The sequence below is a fragment of the Biomphalaria glabrata genome, chromosome 4 (assembly GCF_947242115.1).
Source record: "Biomphalaria glabrata chromosome 4, xgBioGlab47.1, whole genome shotgun sequence".
Taxonomy (NCBI): Eukaryota; Metazoa; Mollusca; class Gastropoda; family Planorbidae; genus Biomphalaria; species Biomphalaria glabrata.
Window position 1 is genome coordinate 9059878 of NC_074714.1, and position 21387 is coordinate 9081264.

The 21387-nt window shown below is 36.5% G+C and overlaps 1 protein-coding gene across 8 annotated transcripts in view; it reads left to right on the forward strand.

The window, feature by feature from the left end:
• Positions 1-4970: 4970 nt before the first annotated feature.
• Positions 4971-21387, forward strand: part of LOC106078079 (uncharacterized) — a 58974-nt gene continuing 42557 nt past the window's right edge. For 2 of the 8 annotated variants that reach the window (XM_056026357.1, XM_056026358.1), the window contains exons 1-3: positions 12179-13582; positions 16041-16228; positions 16407-16485. In XM_056026357.1, the coding sequence (XP_055882332.1) occupies positions 13326-13582; positions 16041-16228; positions 16407-16485 (524 nt within the window). In that variant the 5' untranslated portion in view covers positions 12179-13325. Of the gene's footprint in view, positions 7649-10486; positions 11277-11561; positions 11714-12178; positions 13583-16040; positions 16229-16406; positions 16486-21387 lie in introns of those variants that run through there. The other 6 variants (XM_056026354.1, XM_056026353.1, XM_056026355.1 and 3 more) reach the window with 6 other exon arrangements.

The window sequence follows — 21387 nt, forward strand, 5'->3', positions numbered from 1 at the left end:
AAAGTGACTTGTAATAGAAAGTGTATAGAAGCTATAGAGAAAGTTAAGCATATTTTTTCTACAAATTTGATATTGAGATTACCAGATGTTTCTAAAATATTCTATGTCACTACTGATGCTTCTGGTAGTGCTATAGGAGGTTGTTTGATGCAACAGTATGATAAATTACACCCAATAATTTATGTAAGTAGGAAATTATCTGATACCGAGAAGAGATACAGTGTCATAGAGAAGGAGGCTTTAGCTGTTGTTTGGGTTGTAACTAAGTTGGAAAGCTATTTACTGGGAAACAAATTCATATTGTTATCTGATCACAGGCCTCTTAAGTTTATGCAAGAAAAAAGTATTAAAAATGGTAGATTATACAGGTGGTTTCTAATTTTACAAGAATATAATTTTCAATTGGAGGCTATTAGGGGAGAAATTAATATTGTAGCTGACATGTTGTCAAGAGTTACAGTGAGATAAACTGTTGTAAATAATGATTATTCATTTTGATTTGTTTATGCATGTATATATATGTATATGTTCTAGTCAATGGGTATGAATAAGTTGTTTATATAAGGACTATATATTTTATTTCCTTTAAAGGAAGATAACTCAGTAAAATATAAATTGGTAATTTTATTAAATCAAGGGAGATAACTATAAAATTTCAATAATTGAAGTCAAAGGTGTAAATTAAAGTAAGTATGATCATCTACAGTCATTATTTTTTTATATAATCATTATCATCCATTAGTAAAAGGCTAGGTCAGTTTGGAAATGGTAAGTGGAGAGAAAATATACTTATTGGTACCCAACAAAAAAGTTAGGTAGAATAATTTGGAAAGCTGTTTTGACACAAATATTACATTTTGTCTGACAGGAAAGGTTTGGTGTGATGTGAGGCACCGTTCTATACACATATAACCAATGACAGCATTTACTCTGAAAAACTCTGTTTTATGCCTATGGAGTCAGCAAAGGCATCTTCGTATGTGGACTATATACATGTGTATTTATTCTGAAAAACTCTGTTTTATGTCTGTGGAATCGACAAAGGCATCGTCATATGGGGACTGTATACATGTCTTGATGGACTTAGTACTATTGGTTGGTGAAACTATTACACTGTACTATACTATTTTATCGTCAATGAGTGATGATTAGAACACCGCATACCAGATATTTTCTTACTAATAACTGTATTGGAACTGTATTGTTTTCTTGGTGTCAACATTCAACTACAGTGTGAACTTTGTGACATAGGAACATGGACAATTTTACCAGGGAACTGATGAAGATGGGAAACATTATGATGTCCATCAAGATATATGTTTGTTTTGTCTTTCCCCAAAATTTTGGCCATGTATATTGTACAGACATGACAGTAGGGATAGTGTTTTAGACTGAAAAAAAAAATTGACAAAATTTTTTTTTTGATAAAGGGGGGAGGAAATATGTAATGACACAAGATGCGTAGAAGTTGATGTGAATCGGGTTTTTCCTAAGTAATGTGACGAGTAAGAACAGAGTAGGATTATGAACAAGAAGAATAACGGACAAGACGCCTAAGAGGACGACGCTAGGCTAGCGACGACAGAGGACTGTGCCCTTTTGATTGTTTATTAAATTGTTGAAGTTATCAGCCTGCGTTATTAAGTATATTCTTGATTCATTCTGTTGTTGTGTCATATGGACTCGCATACACCAGTAACATATATATACTCATCAACAAAGTAGACCATCAACACTACGATATTTGGGGACGGGAGTGTCTATCCAAAATAGAGCTCCACTGCTACATGAAAAAGTGTGCGAGATGAACCTATAGTCATTCTACGACTGAAGGAGGCCAACTAGACGCGCAGAAGTTGGGACTAATAGGATATTTCCTTAGTGACGCAACGGTACTTACAAAAACTTATAGGCAAATAGCTCAAAGACAGATTGACGGACAGAAGAGACCCACTTCAGCGGTACTTTATAGATCTAACGACGTGGACTGTGTCCTTTTTTGTTTGAATGACTTGTTGTTTTATTTCAAAAAAGGCCGTTTTACTCTTATATGTTAAGTGTTCTGTTTAGTTATATCGTCATAAGATTATTATTTACTATTTTAAGTGCTCACATCGAAATTGAAACCAGTAACACCTCAACACTATGTTTAGTTCAAATGTCAAGATTAAGTCCGTGACAGACTATCATGTCCCTATAACATTTTATGACTTTGTTTGCGGCAACTTTTGGATAGATATATAATATGAAAAACTACTTATTAATTGTTGTTTTAAATTATGTCCAACTTATATGCATATTAAATAGATTTTTTCTCATAAAAAAGTAAACATTTTTTTGTGTAAATATAGTAGTTAGTATGACAGGACTTATTTTAACTTATTATTATTATAGCTTTTATATAGCACTACTTTCATGCTTATAGCATGCTCAGAGCGCTTTTGGTCCAATCTCATTTGTGGACCAGTGAGGGGGAGGGGGAATCTAGGAGTTGATTTTCCGTGCTGCCTTTAGGTGACAAAAAATCTAAAACCGTTTGCATAAATGTATTAAAAAATGTTGAATAAACATCTCCCCTACTAAGTAGCCTCCCATGTTTGTTACTATTAATAGTGAATAGTTGTAAGAGTGGTGTATTTTTTAATGAAAAAAACAGCTTGCATAAGTGATTTAAAAAAATAGATTTTTCCATTCAGAAAAGAAAAAAAGTAGCCTTTATATCAGAACTTTGAATGATATAAAATATTATAATGTCGGATTTTCACTATTTTTTGTAGTTTACGAGATCTAAACAGGACGGACGGACAGACAGACAGACGGACAGACATTCTTTACAAAAACTAATAGAGTCTTTTTCCCTATCGGGGGACGTTAAAAATTTCATTGTGATATGTTTTTTTTACAAGTTTATCAAGTTAGAAGTCCGATCATCACAGTCCGATGACATCTGTTTACTACATCCAAAAAATAATAAAGAAGCTTCTGAGATCTTAAATGTCCTTTATAGTCATATACTTTCATCTTATAAATTCTAAACACTAACTAAATGCTTTATTTATAAGCACAGATAGTAATCCTACCAATAATTTGAATAAATAATAAAATTATACATTTGAAATGTCCCCCTAGTCATATTTATAAGAGATCCTACATAATTGTTTATATTAAACAAAAAAAATTAACTATATCATATCATGGGCGTAGCCAGGATTTTTTTCGGGGGGGGGGTGGATTTTTTTCTCCCCCGGCCCCCCCCCCCCCCGCGCGAAAAAAAGATTATATGTATTTATGTGTGTGTGTGTGTAGATAATCTTTATTACATTCTGACCCTTCATTCTTTCGGAAAACGTGTATTGTGCCCTAGAATAGATTCTTTCATAAGTTAGTGGAAAAAGTTTAGATTCCCCGCCATTACTAGCAAGGGGGTCTGGGGGGCTTCTAGCGCTCCCCCAGCACGGGGCGAAGCCCCGCCGCCAAGCACTTTTTCTGGTTTTGAAAGCCAACAAAATGCATATTCTGAGGTATCTACACTGCATTTTCCTGCTATTAAATAGTTTTATTTCAAAAACCTAAAGTGCTATTCTCAATGACTTAGACCCTCCCGCGCCGTTCGGAGCATTTGACGTCAAGCTGTTTCCACTGGTAATGTCTGAAGCCTCTTCCCACCTGCCATAAGGACCTCCATGAATGAGTGGCGTCAAGTTGTACTAGGATATCATTGCAACTCTTCTTATGCGTAATTCATTTTGTCGGAGAACATGTCCCGGAAATCTCATGCGTCGCTCTCTCACAATCTTACTAAGGAGTCGACTTCCAGTTCGGCATAGGATTTCCTTGATTTAGACCAGATCTCTATAACTGACTTTTAAAATCTGTCTTAGCCATATTTGTTGAGCCACATTTAGTGTTTTTCAATTTCGGCAGATGACTATTCACTGCAGTTTATTAATGGAGCCCTGCCACTGGTAAGAATGTGTAACCTCTCTTGAATACGTTCTTGGAATTAAGTGACTGTAGTTTGCTTTAGATTTTATTTCGAAAAGAGAAGTTTTATCGTCAAAATCATCTGTTGGGGGTTTTCCACCTCAAAATGCTCTGTATGGGGGATCTAAAACTCAAAACCATCTGGAGGGGTTTTAAACTTTAAAAAAAAAGCCATCTGTAGAAGAGGGTTTTAAACTCAAAACCCCCGATTGGATTGGCTACGCTCAATTAATTTTAGTGTGTAATTTGCTTTTTTTTATATTAAAAGGTATTTTTAGCATCAAACCACTCTGAATGGGGGTTTAAACTCAAAACCCCTTTGGCTACGCTCATAGATTTTAGAGTGAGTAATTTGCTTTTATTTATATTGAAGAGGTACTTTTTAGCTTCAAACTCCACTGGAGGGAAATTTAAACTAAAAAATCCTTTGACTACACTCATAACATTTTGAGTGTATAATTTGCTTTATTTTTATTATTAAAGAGGTATTTTTTACTTTGAAACCCCGCTGAAATGGGGTTTAAACTCAAAACTCAGTCAAAACCTATTTAGCTACGCTCATAACATTTTGAGTGCGTAATTAGCTTTTTTTCTATATTGAAGAGGGGGTTTATCGTAATTTTTAGAGGGGGGTTTAAAATCAAAATCTTCCTTAACTGTGCTCTTGGAATTAGGGGATTTTCGTTTGCATTTGTTTGTTTTGTTTTATAGAAGAGGGGGAGTTAACTGCAAAAACCCCAGGTAGGGGGTTTTAAACTCCAAACCCCTTGTAGGTGTTTTTAAACTCGAAACCCTCTGGTAAAGGTTTTAAACTCGAACCCCCCTGGTAGGGGTTTTTAAACTCGAACCCCCTGGTAGGGGGTTTTAAACTCAAAACCCCTTTGGTTTTGTTGGGGCTAGTGATGGTTTAGTATTAAAATGTCACCCAAAATAAACAAAATCAATGCAAAAAATCAATTACTGAATTCCGATCCCCCCCCCCGGGGGATTTCATTTCGGGGGGGGGGGTTGAACCCCAAAACCCCCCATGGGTTCGCCCATGTATCATATTATTAGGTTGAGTTCAGATTCTTATAAATGTAACCACATGAAGCTGTTTCGGTTTCATTCAATCGGAGTCGGATTTAAAGGAGTGTCGGTGTAGCTACAGCCCCGTGACTCCACAAGAAATGGCCATCCACAAAAGAGATAACAAGAAAATATATATATATATAATTCTCTTCTTGGCTCAAGAGTTTGGACGAGAAGAAGAAGAAGTAAAGGAAAGATCTTTTTTTTTATTTCTGTGGATGGAGTTATCCCACGAAAAAACAAGAGGCAATATTCACCCGTCGCTACGGATGGCTGCCTGGTCGTGCGGTTTGTGCGCTGGACTGTCAAACCCTGCCCACTCCCACCCCCCCCCCTTCGTCCTACGGGAGGTTTGAATTAACAAGTAAACTATCTTCAACTCTGAAGGAACATTCTAAACGTAAAACATTTTTACAAACAAACTGTGGGGCCCTATGCGAAACAGATTTTGGGTAGGGAAGCGGACAATAAGTGAAATTTAATAGTTTGTATTAGAAAATAAATTCGTCTATGCATTTTATTCATTCTTTGCTACGTACAAAATTACTTTACGAGCCATGCGTGTAGCAAAGTCATACAGTATATTATGATAATTCTGTTTCCTACATAGATCACGCTCAATAGCAAGAATTACTAAATGTTTTAATCTTTCTTTGAGAATTGTTGACCTCAAGTAATTCTTCATTAGTTTGAGGCACGAGAAGCTTCTTTCGCCAGATTACATAATTACGGCTAATGCATAATGCCGTTTTTATTTAAAGCGCGCAGGATTGGCGTTCTCCATATTGAATGATACACCAAAATGGCAATTTTTGTCTATATATTTCCGTATATTTTAAGGGCTTTTTCGTATATTTTGTAATTTCAGGAGATTTCCAGGAGCTCCTGGTAAATCGACAGGAGGGCGCGGAAAATTTGTTTTAAGTTATAAAATGGTTTAATTTAATTATTTATACACCTAGAATTAGCTCGGGTTCTATGAAAGTGCGGATCCTATGAAAGTGCGGGGCCCAATGCGGTCGCTAAGGTCGCAGTGGCCTAAGACAGGCCTTGCAAAATAGAGGCGTATGCTACGCCGCCGGTCGACTAGTATAGATATAAAATCACTAACTTCAGGCGACTTTAGCCGCAGATAAGATATGAATCAACTCTTATAAATGAGATAAAAATCCTGGGAAGTACTTCAGGTAGTGAAGGTCCGAACGATGTCCTCCACCCAGCAGTTCCCACTTATTCATTCAGCTGATAGTGCAAACTTTGATATCAATAGTGTTTCAGGCTCTAAAGGGACGTAGCACGGTGTGCTAAAAGCTGCCTAGGGGCCACCATTCCCTCATTTCACCTCACGGTTGAGTCGCGAAGCTTTTTCTGTGCTTACATATAGCCGCTAGGATAGGATTCAGAGTTTTCCTTTTAGGTGGTCAGCCATTTAAGGTTAACGATCCCATCCTGCCCAAAGCTTGATGGTTTGGTTGCAAGCTGCTCACTTTTACTCTTTCTCGTATCAGTAACACTAGATCGTCATTGCCCCAATATGCGTTGAATGCATTTACAAGCATTTTATAGGTTCTAGAATGCTAACATTTATTAACACATCTGGTACAACTGATACTAAAAAAATACTTAACGCAAGTGTAAATAAGTTAACAAGAAAGCTTCTTTAAAAATATAACATTTTATTAGCGCTCAACCGCATCTTTTTTTTAAATGTTTAGACATCATAGAATGGCACACAACTTCTCAAACTAATTTTGATGTTAAAATTCATTAGTTTCAAGTGAGACTTATGAGTTTGGAATAACATACAGAAAAAAAAAGATGAGAATCTATACTGAGAAGTGTTTTAAGCACAAAGGATTCTAGTTATCTTCTAGTTCCCTTGTATCAAGGATACACTGTTGGGTTCTGAAAAGCTGAAGTGGAGATAGGTCACGTGATAAAGATATATAATCATTCTAACGTATGGCCTAATTTAAGTAATACAAATAGAATATTCTCAAAGCCAGAATTATGATAATTTTTGTTTCTTTCTATAGTTGTTGATTAGACAAATGTAGAGCTTAGTGCTCTCCCCTACCCCTTCCCCCCCTCTCTCTCTCTCTCTCTCTCTGAGTATTTGGCGGAACACTTTGCTTATTTTTTTAGAGAGATCAATTCACGTGGTGGCCTAATAGTTAATTATTCCAGTAGTTCGTGGAACACATATTCAGGCCTCGCGGAACAATAGGAACAGTTTGGGAAGCCCTTGGCCTGTATTAGGACTAGCTGACAATTGCATTTCCCCCTCTATGTATAAACTTTAAAATTCATCTAAAAGTTTAAAACAAAAACTAAATAAGAAAGAGCGTTTAAATAAAGTTAAAGATAAATAATGAACAAGACCGTGCTTGTCTCAATGGCCTGTTTGATCATATTATTTTTTTTAAAGCGTTTTTTTTTTCTTAGAAATCATAATTTTTTGATGGTGATAAAAAATAAGACCATGTTTCTCTAGATATTTTGTTATCAGTTCTATAAGATGAAGGTTATTTGTGTGGATATGTTTTTTCGGGACATTTTTTCGTTTATTTACTATAAATGTTAATTTATAATGGTAGACAGTATGCCAATTGTTATTCCAAACTAAATATTTTTAAGTTTCATTTTTTGTCCCAATTTTTAGCGGCCCCCGTAAGGGGAAAAAGCCGCTATTAGGTTTGTGCAAAATGTCCGTCTGTCCGTCTGTCCGTCTGTCACACTCAGATCTCGAAAACTAGAAGAGATATGAAAAATATTATTTCATCATTAAATTAAATCCGGCTTGAAAAGTTTAGGTGCAACGGCTACTTTTGGTTTTCTAAAAGCAAACCGTTTAATTTATAAAATTAATTATGCAAGCGATTTTTTCATAAAAATACACCAATTCTAAAACAATTACGTAAATGTAAGGGAGGCAATGTTACAATATGCTAACAAAGATGGACAATTTTTGTGTATTTTCAGTATCACTAAGTCAAATATATTTTTAAAATGTACAGGACAACAAATACAAATAATAGTTAAAGACGTTTTTTCTGGTCAACTAGCTGCTAAAATTAAAAGAAAACATTTCTGTTTGTTTATAAAGGCTAATAATGCACTTTTTATGTAAATATCACGCACATTTTTTTAAATGGACTTTTTATGCAGCGATTTTCGTGCAGTAGCGTAACGTCGCAACATGATCAGGTGCTAAACCAATTCCTTAAACTTTTTTTAAAAATCAGATTTTATTTATTTTTTGTTTAGTGCCCCCATCCGAATAAAAGAAGATTATTTTTGTGCGTTTTGTCTGTTGGTCGGTCTGTCCGTCACGATTAGATTTAAAAAACTAGAACTCTAAAAGCTATTGAAAATCTGATTTACCCTTTAATGTTCCTCCCATAAAATCTCAATAGTTTTAAGTATCTAAAATTGATTGTTCCGGATTTTTTTGTGCAAAACTAATCGACGCCAACAAATGTTTGTTTGCTCTTCTAACTTATATTACATTCAATTTCCATGCTTAAACGTTGCAAAAACACATTATCAATAATATGTTGTTCCGTTTTTTATGTAAATAGCATATTAATGCTAAATCATAATCTCTATACTGACTTATATTTCATTAAGTGTAAAAATGTTCCGGATATTGTTTTATAAAACATGAATTATGCCTAATGATTGTTTGAAATCGCATAAGGCTTTTAAAAAAAGTAATTTACTAGAATTGATTACTGAAAATTACTTTTTAGACATTTAATTTTCTTGTAAAACATAACATAGAAGTTTTGTAATCGATAAAGAAAGTTGCGGATTTTGTTTCTTACAAATCGTCGCCAGAAATTTCCGAATTTATTTAAAAATCTACTAACGCCAAATAATTGTTTGAACTCCCTCTTCTAATTAATAAACAAATAATCTTCTCATTTACGAAATAATGTTTTTACGGATTTTTATGAAAAATATTTTAACTCACTACTCTCTTACAGTACATTTAACTTTCTACCTAAAACATTAAAAAATCTAATTATCGTTAATATTATGTTCCGATTTTTAAGGAAAACAGAATCCAAACACCAAAGTAAGGTATGAAAATCTCTCCACGTGGCTGTAGTACATCTAATTTTTATACGAGACCATCCAAAAAATTTAATTAACGGTATTACATTTATCTGAAATTCTCTTTTTCTTTTACTATTTATACAAACATCCGAAACAATCTATTATATAAACTTTTCAATTGTGTTCATACCTAAAAATTATTGCGATGTTTTGAAACGTAAAATAAAGGTTAATCAATTTTTAATAACTTTTAGTTTTTTTTTTTTATATGAAGATAACGGACAGACCGACTGACAGACAAAACGCAAAAACAATGTGGCTTTGATCCTTTTTAAATAATATCTATTAGAACTGAGTGCACCAATGTCTATGAACCCTCGTTAAATATCTCATGTAAATAAAGACATTTTTTTTTATGGTACCGGTACTAGCCTATTGTGAGGTAATGGAATTTTTTTTCTTTGACGTCATATGAATGGACTCTTTAAATGTAATGTTAAAAGAACGCACTCGGTGCACCAATGTCTATTAACCCTCGAAAAAATTGCTTGTATTAATGAAAACATATTTTAGTCTAACTAAGCCGTGTGACGTAGTGTTTTTTTTTTCCTTTGACGTCACATGGAATGAATTCTTTAAATGAAATGCTAAAAGAACGCACTCGGTGCACCAATGTCTATGAACACTCGAGAAATGGCTCGTGTTGATAAAGGTGATTTTTAGTCTAGCTAGGCCTTGTGACGTAGTGTTTTTTTTTCCTTTGACGTCATATGGAATGAATTCTTTAAATGAAATGCTAAAAGAACGCACTCGGTGCACCAATGTCTATGAACACTCGATAAAAGGCTCGTAATGATGAAGGCGATTTTTATTCTAGCTAGGCCGTGTGACGTAGTGTTTTTTTTCCTTTGACGTCATATGGAATGAATTCTTTAAATGAAATGCTTAAAGAACGCACTCGCTGCACCAAAGTCTATGAACACTCGATAAATGGCTCTTATAGATGAAGGCGATTTTTAGTCTAGCTAGGCCGTGTGACGTAGTGTTTTTTTTCCCTCTGACGTTATATGGAATTAATTCTTCAAATGAAATGAAAAAAGAACACGGTATAGTAATGTTTATTAAGCCTCGTTATGTGACTCGCGTTTAAAAAGGGAATGATATCTTGATTTAGATCTAATCTAGATTTTTTAAACTAGATCTAGATTTTTATTACAGTATATCTAGATCTGGATTTATATTCTAATTAAAATTATTTTAGAGTCTAGATCTAGAATTTCTAGATCTAGTTTAGACTAAAATAGACTAGATTAAGATGTAGAATTTCAATTTTTAAACTTAAAGTGTAAAAAAAAAGTGTAGATTTTCATTTCCAAACGTTTTGATCAATATTGTAATGTTTTAATATACTAAAACTAATCTACTATTTTTTTTTTATTAAATTTAAATTTAAATTTACGGCAAATGAATCTTTGAAACATTATTACTTTTGACCATCGGATGGCTGCCTGGTCGTGCGGTTTGCGCGCTGGACTGTCGTTCAGATTTATGGATGGCCCAGGGTTCAAACCCTGCCCGCTCCCATCCCCCGTCGTCCTGCAGGAGGTTTGGACTAGGAAGTAATTATCTTCAACTCTGAAGGAACATCCGAAACGTGTAAAACATTTTACATCAAAATTAAATCACCTCTTGAATATTATTTGCGAATATGCAGATCCGACAGGGATCCGACTTCGACGGGGGCCGCCTCTGAGTTTGTGTAACACAAACTCTCTTTGTAATCTTGTTAAAAATGTGTTGTTGTTTTTTGAATTAACACAATTAAAAGTCTTTGACCTTACCTCAAAGCTCAATGTATTTTTTCCCCATTTTCTGCACTTTTTGCAAAGTTATGTAACTATTATTTTTTAGTGGCCTCCGAAAGGAAAAAAGACGCTATTAGTTTTTTGTGGCCTGTCTGTCCGTTCCTCCCGTTTAGATCTCAGAAACTATAAGAGAAAATGAAAATCGGACATCATGATATTTTAGATCATTCAAAGTTCTGATGCAACGGCTACTTTTTTTCTTTTCCGAAAGTGAACCATCTAATTTTTAAAATTATATATGCAAGCAGATTTTTCAAAAAATTACACCACTTTTCAATGAAAATTTCAGGGGAGGTAAGTTTTTTTTAAAAAACGTCACAGACTTCTTCATTAATAACTCAAGCTTCATTCATAGATTCGCGCATTGGTACAAAAAATGTGCATCTAAAGTCACAATGGTGAAAGTGTCAATGGAACATTATAAAATATATTTTCCATTTATTAACTAACTCATGAAATAGAAAACTGATTCAAATGTTGTTATTAAAAATAATTTTAATTAATACGAACTTCGTTTCAATTGTAAGTTTTAATAAATCGAACTACTTTTATAACTCGCAGTTTTCACATATCCCTATTAAGCTATACACTTGACAACAATTTAAATTACAATAAATAGAGGCCAGACATAGATCTAGATTTAACTTATCTTCTGACAGCTTAGGGGTGCACATTACATTATCACATTAAGAAATGAATCAGATACGAACAGCATAGTACACCTATACCAGGTAACAAAAGGCCTACTATTCATGATCATAACATTGGCCTAGGTCTAGTAATTTTAAGATTAAACGTGTAAATTCATGCGAGTTCTAGTCTAGATATAGTAGATTCTATATCAAGATTCTATATCTAGTTCTAGGTTTTAGATCTAGATCTAGACTAAGATCTAGGCTTAGATCTAGATATAGACTTAGATCTAACTCTAGATCTAGAATTAGACCTACTTCTAGACCTAAACTTAGATCTTAAATCTAGATTTAGATCTAAAACTAGGTCTAGATATAGCTAGATCTATGTCTAATTTGTATGACAAATAACAATGGAGATATTATTTTTTTTTTGCGAGGGAAAAGTCTTGTTAAGTAATTTGTTCATAATTGTAGCTTAAAGTAGGTCAATTTTTTTTTCATGTTGTCAATTTATCTAATTTTGTTAGAAGAATAAATATTTTTTTAGTTTCTCTTTATTACATGTAACATGTTATTAATTTTGAATGCATGGATATTATTTTGAAACATACAAGTTTACGTTAAATTAATATATCAAGATGCTGTGGCTGAGGGGTAAAGCACTTGGAAACGGAAGTCCCGTGTTCGAATCCTGGTGAAGACTCTAGGTCTAGGTGGACCACTTCGGGGGCCGATATTGAGTTTGAGTTTCCACACAAACTGTCTATGTAACCTTCTTTTGTAACGTCGGTCCGAGGTTTAGTATATATAGTATACATAGATTCAAGATTGTATATTGATCAAGATATTTGAAGAAAGTAAACGTCTAGGCGTACATAAGCCAACATAACATGGTTCATAAAATAATATTATTCATAACATAACATAGTTCACATCATAACATAGTTATAACTTAGTTCGTAACCTTATCTACGGTAAAAAAAAAAACACAATAATTAGATTTCGATGCAGGTGGTAGGAGTGCTGTCATGGATCACGATATGAGACTCAAGATTATCTATAGGAGATAATTTACACAATTTTTTTATAGTCCTTGTTTATAGTCACAAAAGAGCACAATTCTTTTCCCAAAGGGACATAAAAGTCATAATTAAATCTTTACATAGATCTAGATTTCTTCCATTGTATGGGTGCGTCCACATCATTATGGGACTATTTTTAGCGACATTAGGTTATTCAAGGAGGCGCGGTGGCTGAGTGGTAAAGCCTTTTGTTTCCGGACCGAGAGTCCCGGGTTCCTGGTTAAGACTGGGAATTTTAAATTTCGGGATCTATGGTGCCTCTAAGTCCACCCAGCTTTAATGGGTACCTGACATTAGTTGGGGAAAAGCAAAGGTGGTTGGTCGTTGTGCTGGCCACATGACACCCTAGTTAACGTTGGCCACAGAAACAGATGACCTTAACATCATCTGCCCTATAGATCGCAAGGTCTGACAGACGAATTTACTACCTTACTTAGGTTATCTAAAGTTACTGATAAGAAGACAAATACCCCCTACCAAATGTTACGCATATCATTGTAATATTTTTACGACACTTTAAATATGTAACTCTAAACGATATAGTCTTTAAAAATAAATAGAGTGATTTCCTTGATTTGTTTATTTGTTGTTTTAAATTTTTAATAGCGTGTCAGGACTGTCTAACAATGAATGGATTTAGACTAGTTTGTTACATCACATTGATTTGTTCGTGGATGATGGTAAGTCTATGTACGACTAGTGCTAGTGCTATGCCCTCACCATGCAGCTTAACGTTTTGGAACAAATCAACGAGCTTGGGAAGTGTTTCCCTTGGTGGATTAGATCGAAGAGATTACGTGGAGTATTACGTCACCTACATCAACGCTTTCAGGGATGACGTCATTTTCGAGGAGTCCAACACGACACGGTTTCAACCAATGCGGTAAGACTGAGCAGACAATGTTCTTTTAAAGGATTTGTTTTGACTCACTCTGTCTGTCTTTATGTCTGTCAGCCTGAAAATAGTTTGTATTTTCCCGACACTCATTCTCGGATCAACTTGAAACTTTGCGCGATTATTCATTGGCGTAGACAAGGCATAAAAAGATAAAAAAAATTTAAACAATAAGTCAATTAATTACTAGAGATTATTTTTTTTTATACGAGTAAGGGAAATTAACCTTCGGTATTCACAGTTATGAATGTCGAATAAGAACAAAGACGTCTACATAATAGATAGAAATATTTTTAGCGTTGATTTCTTAAATAATAAAAAGGATATTTTATAGTTTGCTTGTGTTGAGCTCTTTGACATATTATTTTTCCTTTTGTTTCAAAGCCTAACTATATTTGAAGTGTTTGGTTCATGATATTAATCTGTTAAACATGGTTAATATTAATGATACATTTTTCTGGTTTATTTCCCCTGCTTGAAAAGCATATTCGGTTCGGTTGGTAGGCGAAGGTATCAGCTTGACTCTAATGTTGAATTTCAGACTATCTTTTATACATCTGGATTTGAGTTCTAGCCCCTTCATCTAGCCGATACTTTAGATAATTTATGGTGTGGCTTTAAAGTTGTTTCTGGAATCTGGAGCGTCTTTTGATGCTCTATTTAATTGTTCATGTTAAACAGTCTGTTACATAGTAATACTATCCACTACAGAGAGGAGGGATAAAACGGTGTCTCATAATTTTTTCACCCGACCCAGAAAAGCTGACCAACAGGTCTGGCAAACCATAAGCTCTTAACCTGAAAGGCGACGTACTAGAATTACGCCCAACAGTAAGACTTCTGACTTTCTGTCGAGGGATTTTGCAAGAGAAGCTTTCAGTATCTCGGGCCCGGATTAGAATGGAGGTTGGTGTTGATGAAATCTAATCACTATAGCTATTTATAGTAACATCTTAACGTAGCTGTCTAACAGGCTCTCTAGGTGTCAAATATGTCTAAAGATGTTCCTGTGATGGTGGGAATTCTAATATAGATATTGATATTAGGTCTAAATATCTTTAGAGATTTAAAAATAAAAATCTTTAATTCATGAACTAGGAATCACATACAATAAACAAAATTTAACAAGGTTACAATGACAGTTAGTGTGAAAACATAAACTCAAAATCGCCCCCCCCCCTGCCGAAGTGGTTCACCCAGGCAGGCTTCAATATTTTCAGAAAGAACATCCGAATGAAATTATATCAAAGACAAATGAGAGATAAGAATAGAGAAAGAAGGTTGACAGATCTTGTGCAGTGCCCCAACGGTACAGCAGATCAAAGGATAGTTGCAACTGAATGCAAAGTTAGATGTGAACCTGGCCTAACTTGTTCCCCTTTTAGACCTTGTGGTCTATAGGGCAGATGATGTAAAGTTCATCTATTTTAGTGGCCAACGGTTAACGAGGGTGTGATGTAGCCAGCACAACGACCAACCGCCTTTACTTTTCCCCAACTAATGTCAGGTACCCATTAGAGCTGGGTGGACTCAGAGGCGCCCAAAGATTCCTAAGTTGAAAATCGCAGTCTTCACCAGGATTCGCAACCGGGACCCCCGGTTCTGAAGCCAAGCGCTTTACCGCTCAGCTACCGCGCCTCCCCTGGCCTAACTGAAGTGTTATAATTGATGTAATGGCTCAACCTCTTATTCGAATCCTCAAAACAAAAAATATATTTCTGTAAAATAATACAAAATGTTTAAGTAAATGCAGTTTTTAAGATTACTATTCGTTTTAAATTATAATGCATACTAAATAGCTTTTTCTCTTTAAAAAACTGCTTGCATAAGTGATTTTAAAAATTTGATTTTTCGCTTTCAGAAAAAAAAAAGTAGCCGTTGTATCAGAACTTTGAATTGTCTAAAATATTGAGATATCGGATTTTCACTATCTTTTCTAGTTTACGAGATCTAAACGGGACGGACGGACAGACGGACAGACATTTCACACAAAACTAATAAGTCTTTTCCCCTTTCGGTGGCCGCTAAAAATGAAACTGTATCAATTGAATATTATCTTTAGAAATCGTTAACAAATAGATTCAAGCAAATATATATAAATTCTACAACTGAAAATATATGCGACTTGTCTCTTTAAGTTCCATTTGACAACTGACGCTTAAAAGCTGCTAAAACCAATACCACAATTCACAGGCAAAACCACGCTCAAATCACGTGAACAGATGACGTCAGAGCTCTCCCGTTCCGTTCCGTTCTTCTTTTTTTCTAGAACAAAAGGTGGAGGTAATTACATAGGTTACTTCCAGGAAAGGTTAAATTTAGATGCAGCTAAACTGCTACGTGACAATAGCCGTAAATAGTACTCAACAAAAACTTACAGATTAATCCTTTTATTTGCAAGGCCCAATGTTTACTCCATTTTTTAAGTAATACACATTTATTTCAGATGGTTTAATGTACAGAGCAATGTGAAGAGTCTTTTGCAGATTACGTATATCTATTTATTCAACATTTTTAAAAGCGTCTTCCACATACACACTGAACATGTTGAGATCAACGTCACACCACAAGACTGTATATACACCATTGACTTTGAAATACTGGAAGAGTTAACAAGGAATCTTTTTCTTGATGGTAATTTTAAAAATGTTTATAATTTCCTTCTTCTTAGAATTCAAGTGTTTACTGACATGTAGCGTCTTTTTTTCTGTGTTCTTTTAAACAGTGAAAATGAAAGATCCCGGAAATTAGCTTCTACCTCCTCCCATTCATAAATCTGAAATCGTCATAATTTACTTTGATTTTACTCTAGTTTCAGGAAAACTCACTAACCCTCATATTTGTTCTGCTCATATAGACAATAACGATGGGGAAGGAAGGATAACATTTAAGTAAGTATCAACTAATCTCTCTATCTCTCTATCTATATCTATCTATATCTATATATCTCTATCTATCTATCTATCTATCTATCTATCTATCTATCTATCTATCTATCTATCTATCTATCTATCTATCTATCTATCTATCTATCTATCTATCTATCTATCTATCTATCTATCTATCTATCTATCTATCTATCTATATATATATATATATGTATATATATATCTATCTATCTATCTATCTATATATATATATATATATATATATATATATATATATATATATATATATATATATATATATATATATATATATATATATATATATATACATACTATATACTATACTATACATCCTTCTCTAATCATAAGTACCTCACTAGTAAAGTGGTTAATATGCGGCCCGAGGAGGCTTTAGCCACCAGTTGGAATTCAGGTTGTTTCCCCACCCTTTTTGTCTGTAAATACTTTTAAAAACCAGTTACGTTTAAATCCACCCAGTTATTCTTTTATTTTTCGCCTCCTCCCTTTTCCCAATTAGTCCAGACAAGTGATAGGATCATAGCATAGTGAGAAAATTGAAAGCATGAAGTAGCGCTAAACAAAACAATTGTTAAAATCGTTATTAATCGAACAGATCTATTGTTGTTGGTTTAGATATATAACAAATGTAATTAATTGACTGCTCCAAACTAATTGATACAATTACACTTCGTATAAGTTTTGTTTTGTTTTTTAAACTGTTTTTCTTATTTTAAAAATCTAACGTTCATTAGTTATTAAGAGCAAAATAATCGCTAAGTTGTATAAGAGATTTATTGTTGTCTTTTCTTTAATAGTATTTTAAAAATTTCAATGGTTTCAAAGGTTGTCATGGCCAGGGGTGTCAATGGGGTTAAGCTCCCATTGTCTATAAAGTACTCCTAATGGCATGCGTCTCAAATAGCCTCTGACAACTAAGTCCAGCACCTGGCCTGCTCGTGTGGCTTAGATATTAAGCCCGGCGAAACTGCTCTTACTAACAGGTGAAGGGGTGAAGGCGGATACCTGGCGCCACAAAACCGGGAGCTTCGGGCAGATGGAGCTCGTCAGCCTAGTAAGGCAGTTCATCTAGGAGAGGGGTACTCTGACTTCAAACCCCCGCTGCCTTGCGGTACTGAGGCTTCAATAGACAACCTCGAGGAGAAATCAGGAGTGAAGCCCCTTAGGCGTTGGGAGTATCAGCTACGAAATTCCCTCCGGCAGCTTCTGCAACTGAGTTGGTGCCAAATGTAATGCGATGCGTTCCTTTGGATCACATCAGCAAGGTCGAGAGAGGGATCATGACGCATGGGCCACCCATGACCCCTTTATCCAAGGCCCAGGAATGCGCCCCGGAGAGGAAACTCTGGTGCTGCTGCAAAGCGGCTAAAACAACACGGGAGACAACAGTTACGGGTTATAAGTCCAACTTGATTGGCGCAATGTATGGACGCCACGGGTTGTCTCTGACGGTGGGAGAGGTCTTCGCGCCTCACTGATCAGCTACCGCCCGCCTCAACCTGGGCAGCCCCCAGTCAGTTAGGTTCTGATCCGCCACAGCCTGCCTGCTCTGATGGGTGCTTAGAGCTTAGTTTAAAACGACAAGTAGGCTGGAAACTTGCACCAAGCAACAAAAGAAGAAAAATTAAACTGAAAAAGAAAATCCCTGTCATGCGACTGGCCACTTGGAATGTCAGGACAATGTGTCCTGGTCTCACTGATGATCTAAGGCAGATCGACGATGCAAGGAAGACGGCAGTTATAAACAACGAGCTAAAAAGGCTACATATTGACATTGCAGCCCTGCAAGAAACCCGACTGGCCGAAAACGGCATGCTCCGCGAGACTGACTACACTTTCTTTTGGAAAGGGAAGGCACAGGATGAGACTCGAATACATGGTGTGGGCTTTGCTGTCAAGAACAGTCTTCTTCCCATGATAGTCCCTCCAGTTGGTGGCTCGGAACGGCTACTAAGCATAAGTATGATGACAGCATCTGGAAAAGTCACTCTAATTAGTGCCTATGCCCCCACACTATGCTCGCTTCAGGAGGACAAAGACAAGTTCTATGAAGACCTCAAAGAAGCCATTGCAAACATTCCTCAAAAAGAACATATGATCCTTCTAGGTGACTTCAATGCCAGAGTAGGATCAGATCACACTACCTGGCCAGACTGTCTTGGGCTTTTTGGAATCGGAAAGATGAATGAGAACGGACAAAGACTGCTTGAATTCTGCACATACCATAAGCTCTGCATTACCAACACATACTTCAGAACAAAGCCACAGCACTGTGTCTCATGGAGGCACCCTAGGTCTGGGCACTGGCACCAGCTGGATATGATACTGACACGAAAAAAGGACATTGGAAATATACTGCTGACACGTAGCTACCAAAGCGCGGATTGTGATACTGATCATACTTTAGTGTCCTGCCGGAATAGACTGCTGCCAACTAAGATCCACACTTCACAGGGAAAAAGAAAATCACGCCTGAATACTACTAGCACAAAAAATCCTGATCTTTGCACCGAATTTGAGAACAATTAGAGGAAGCTTTTAAAAACTTCTCTGTGACTGAGGTAGAAAAAAGCTGGACGTTTATGCGTGATACAATCTACCAAACATCATCACTGGTCTTTGGAAACAAAACCAAGAAAAGCGAAGACTGGTTTGAAGCTAGTCTACCAGAAATGGAAACTGCCACTACGAACAAGAGAGCAGCCATGCTAATCTACAAGAAGGATCCCACCCCAAGCAACTTAAAAAGGCTCAGAGCTGCACGTAACAATGCCCAAAGAGTAGCGAGACAATGTGCTAACAAATACTGGCAGGAGCTATGCGAAGATATTCAATCTTGTGCCGACTGTGGTAACATAAGAGGACTATATGAGGGCATGAGAAAAGCCTTTGGACCTCACACCAGCAAGTGTGCTCCGCTCAAGTCAAAAGATGGCTCAATCATCAGCGATCGTGCGCTGCAAATGGAACGATGGGTAGAACACTATGCAGAACTCTACCAGATTGAAAACGCCATTCACCAAATGCTGTTTCCAACTTCCCATCACTTCCAGTTTTGACGGAATAAGACGAAACGCCCTCAGTAAAGGAGCTGAGCATTGCCATTGACATGCTTGCACATGGGAAAACACCCGGAGGATATGGCATTCCTGCTGAAGTAATTCAGGCTGGAAAACATGCCCTAATGAAACCACTCCATGAACTGCTAAGCTTGTGCTGGGAACAAGGAATGGTCCCCCAAGAATTGAAAGACTCCAACATTGTTACAATTTATAAAAATAAAGGCGACCGCTCTGATTGTAACAATTACAGAGGCATCTCACTGCTTAGCATAGTCGGAAAGGCTTTTGCTAGAGTATTACTAAAGCGATTACAGATCCTGGCAGATCGTGTTTATCCAGAGTCGCAGTGTGGCTTTAGGGCATGTAGATCTACAACATATATGATTTTCTCTCTGCGGCAGCTACAGGAGAAGAGCAGAGAACAAAAGCAGCCCCTCTTCATAGCTTTTATTGATTTGACCAAGGCCTTTGACCTTGTTAGCAGAAGCGGTCTGTTTGCTGTACTAGAGAAAATCGGCTGCCCAAATAAGTTAAGAAAACTAGTGTCAGCTTTTCACGAAAATATGCAGGGCACCGTTCAGTTTGAAAGTTCTTCCTCCAGGCCATTCTCCATTAAGAGCGGTGTAAAACAAGGATGTGTACTGGCCCCTACACTATTTGGCATCTTCTTCTCAGTCGTACTATCCAGTGCTTTTAAATCCCTGGAAGACGGAATATACATCCATAGCAGATCCGATGGAAGGCTCTTTAACCTGGCACGTCTTAAAGCCAAAACGAAAAGGCGTCGTATCTTGATAAGGGAGCTGCTGTTTGCAGATGACGCGGCACTCGTATCTCACTCACAAGGAGGTCTACAGAAGCTAGTGAACGCCTTAGCAGCTGCTTGTCAAGAGTTTAGCCTTACTATAAGTCTCTCCAAGACCGAAATCCTGGCACAAGACGTCGCAGAAATACCTATAATACAAATTGGGAACCACACCCTTTCAGTGGTGCAGGAATTTACCTACTTGGGTTCAACAATTGTCAGTAACCTAGACTTAGACATCGAGCTGACAAAAAGGATAGGAAAAGTTACCACAGCATTGGCAAAACTCTCCAAGCGCGTCTGGGAAAATGGTAAATTGACCACAGCGACCAAAATCCTAGTCTACAACGCCTGTGTTGTGAGCACTCTCCTTTATGGCAGTGAAAGCTGGTCAACATACATGTACCAAGAGCACAGATTGAATAGTTTCCACTTGCGCTGCCTGAGACGCATAATGGGCATCTCTTGGAGGGACCATGTCTCCAATCAGGAAGTTTTAAGATTGGCCAATATGAACAGCATGTATGCTCTCCTGACACAAAGAAGATTACGCTGGCTCGGACATGTCACCCGCATGCCAGATGGCAGAATCCCGAAAGATAGATATCTTATATGCTGAGCTTGTGGAAGGAGTCAGACCCAAGGGCCGCCCAAGACTAACATATAGAGATGTCTGAAAGCGAGACATGAGAGCCTCAGGCATCAGTGAAAGTATGTGGGAAAACATAGCCAAAGACCGGAGTGCATGGAGACAGACTGTGCGTGCTGGGACAACCCTTGCTGAGAACAAAAGAATTGAAGCGGCTTTAATCAAGAGGGAAAAAAAGAAAGCTGCCCTGCCTGCTAGCCCTAAATCAGAGGCATACACATGTACGAATAGTGGCAAAGTCTGCCGTTCTAGAATTGGCTTGATTAGCCACACCAGATTCTGCCCCGTCTCAAGATTAAGCCAAAACCAGTGACTCACTTGGGCGCATCCATTGCCTTTCGAGACAAAAG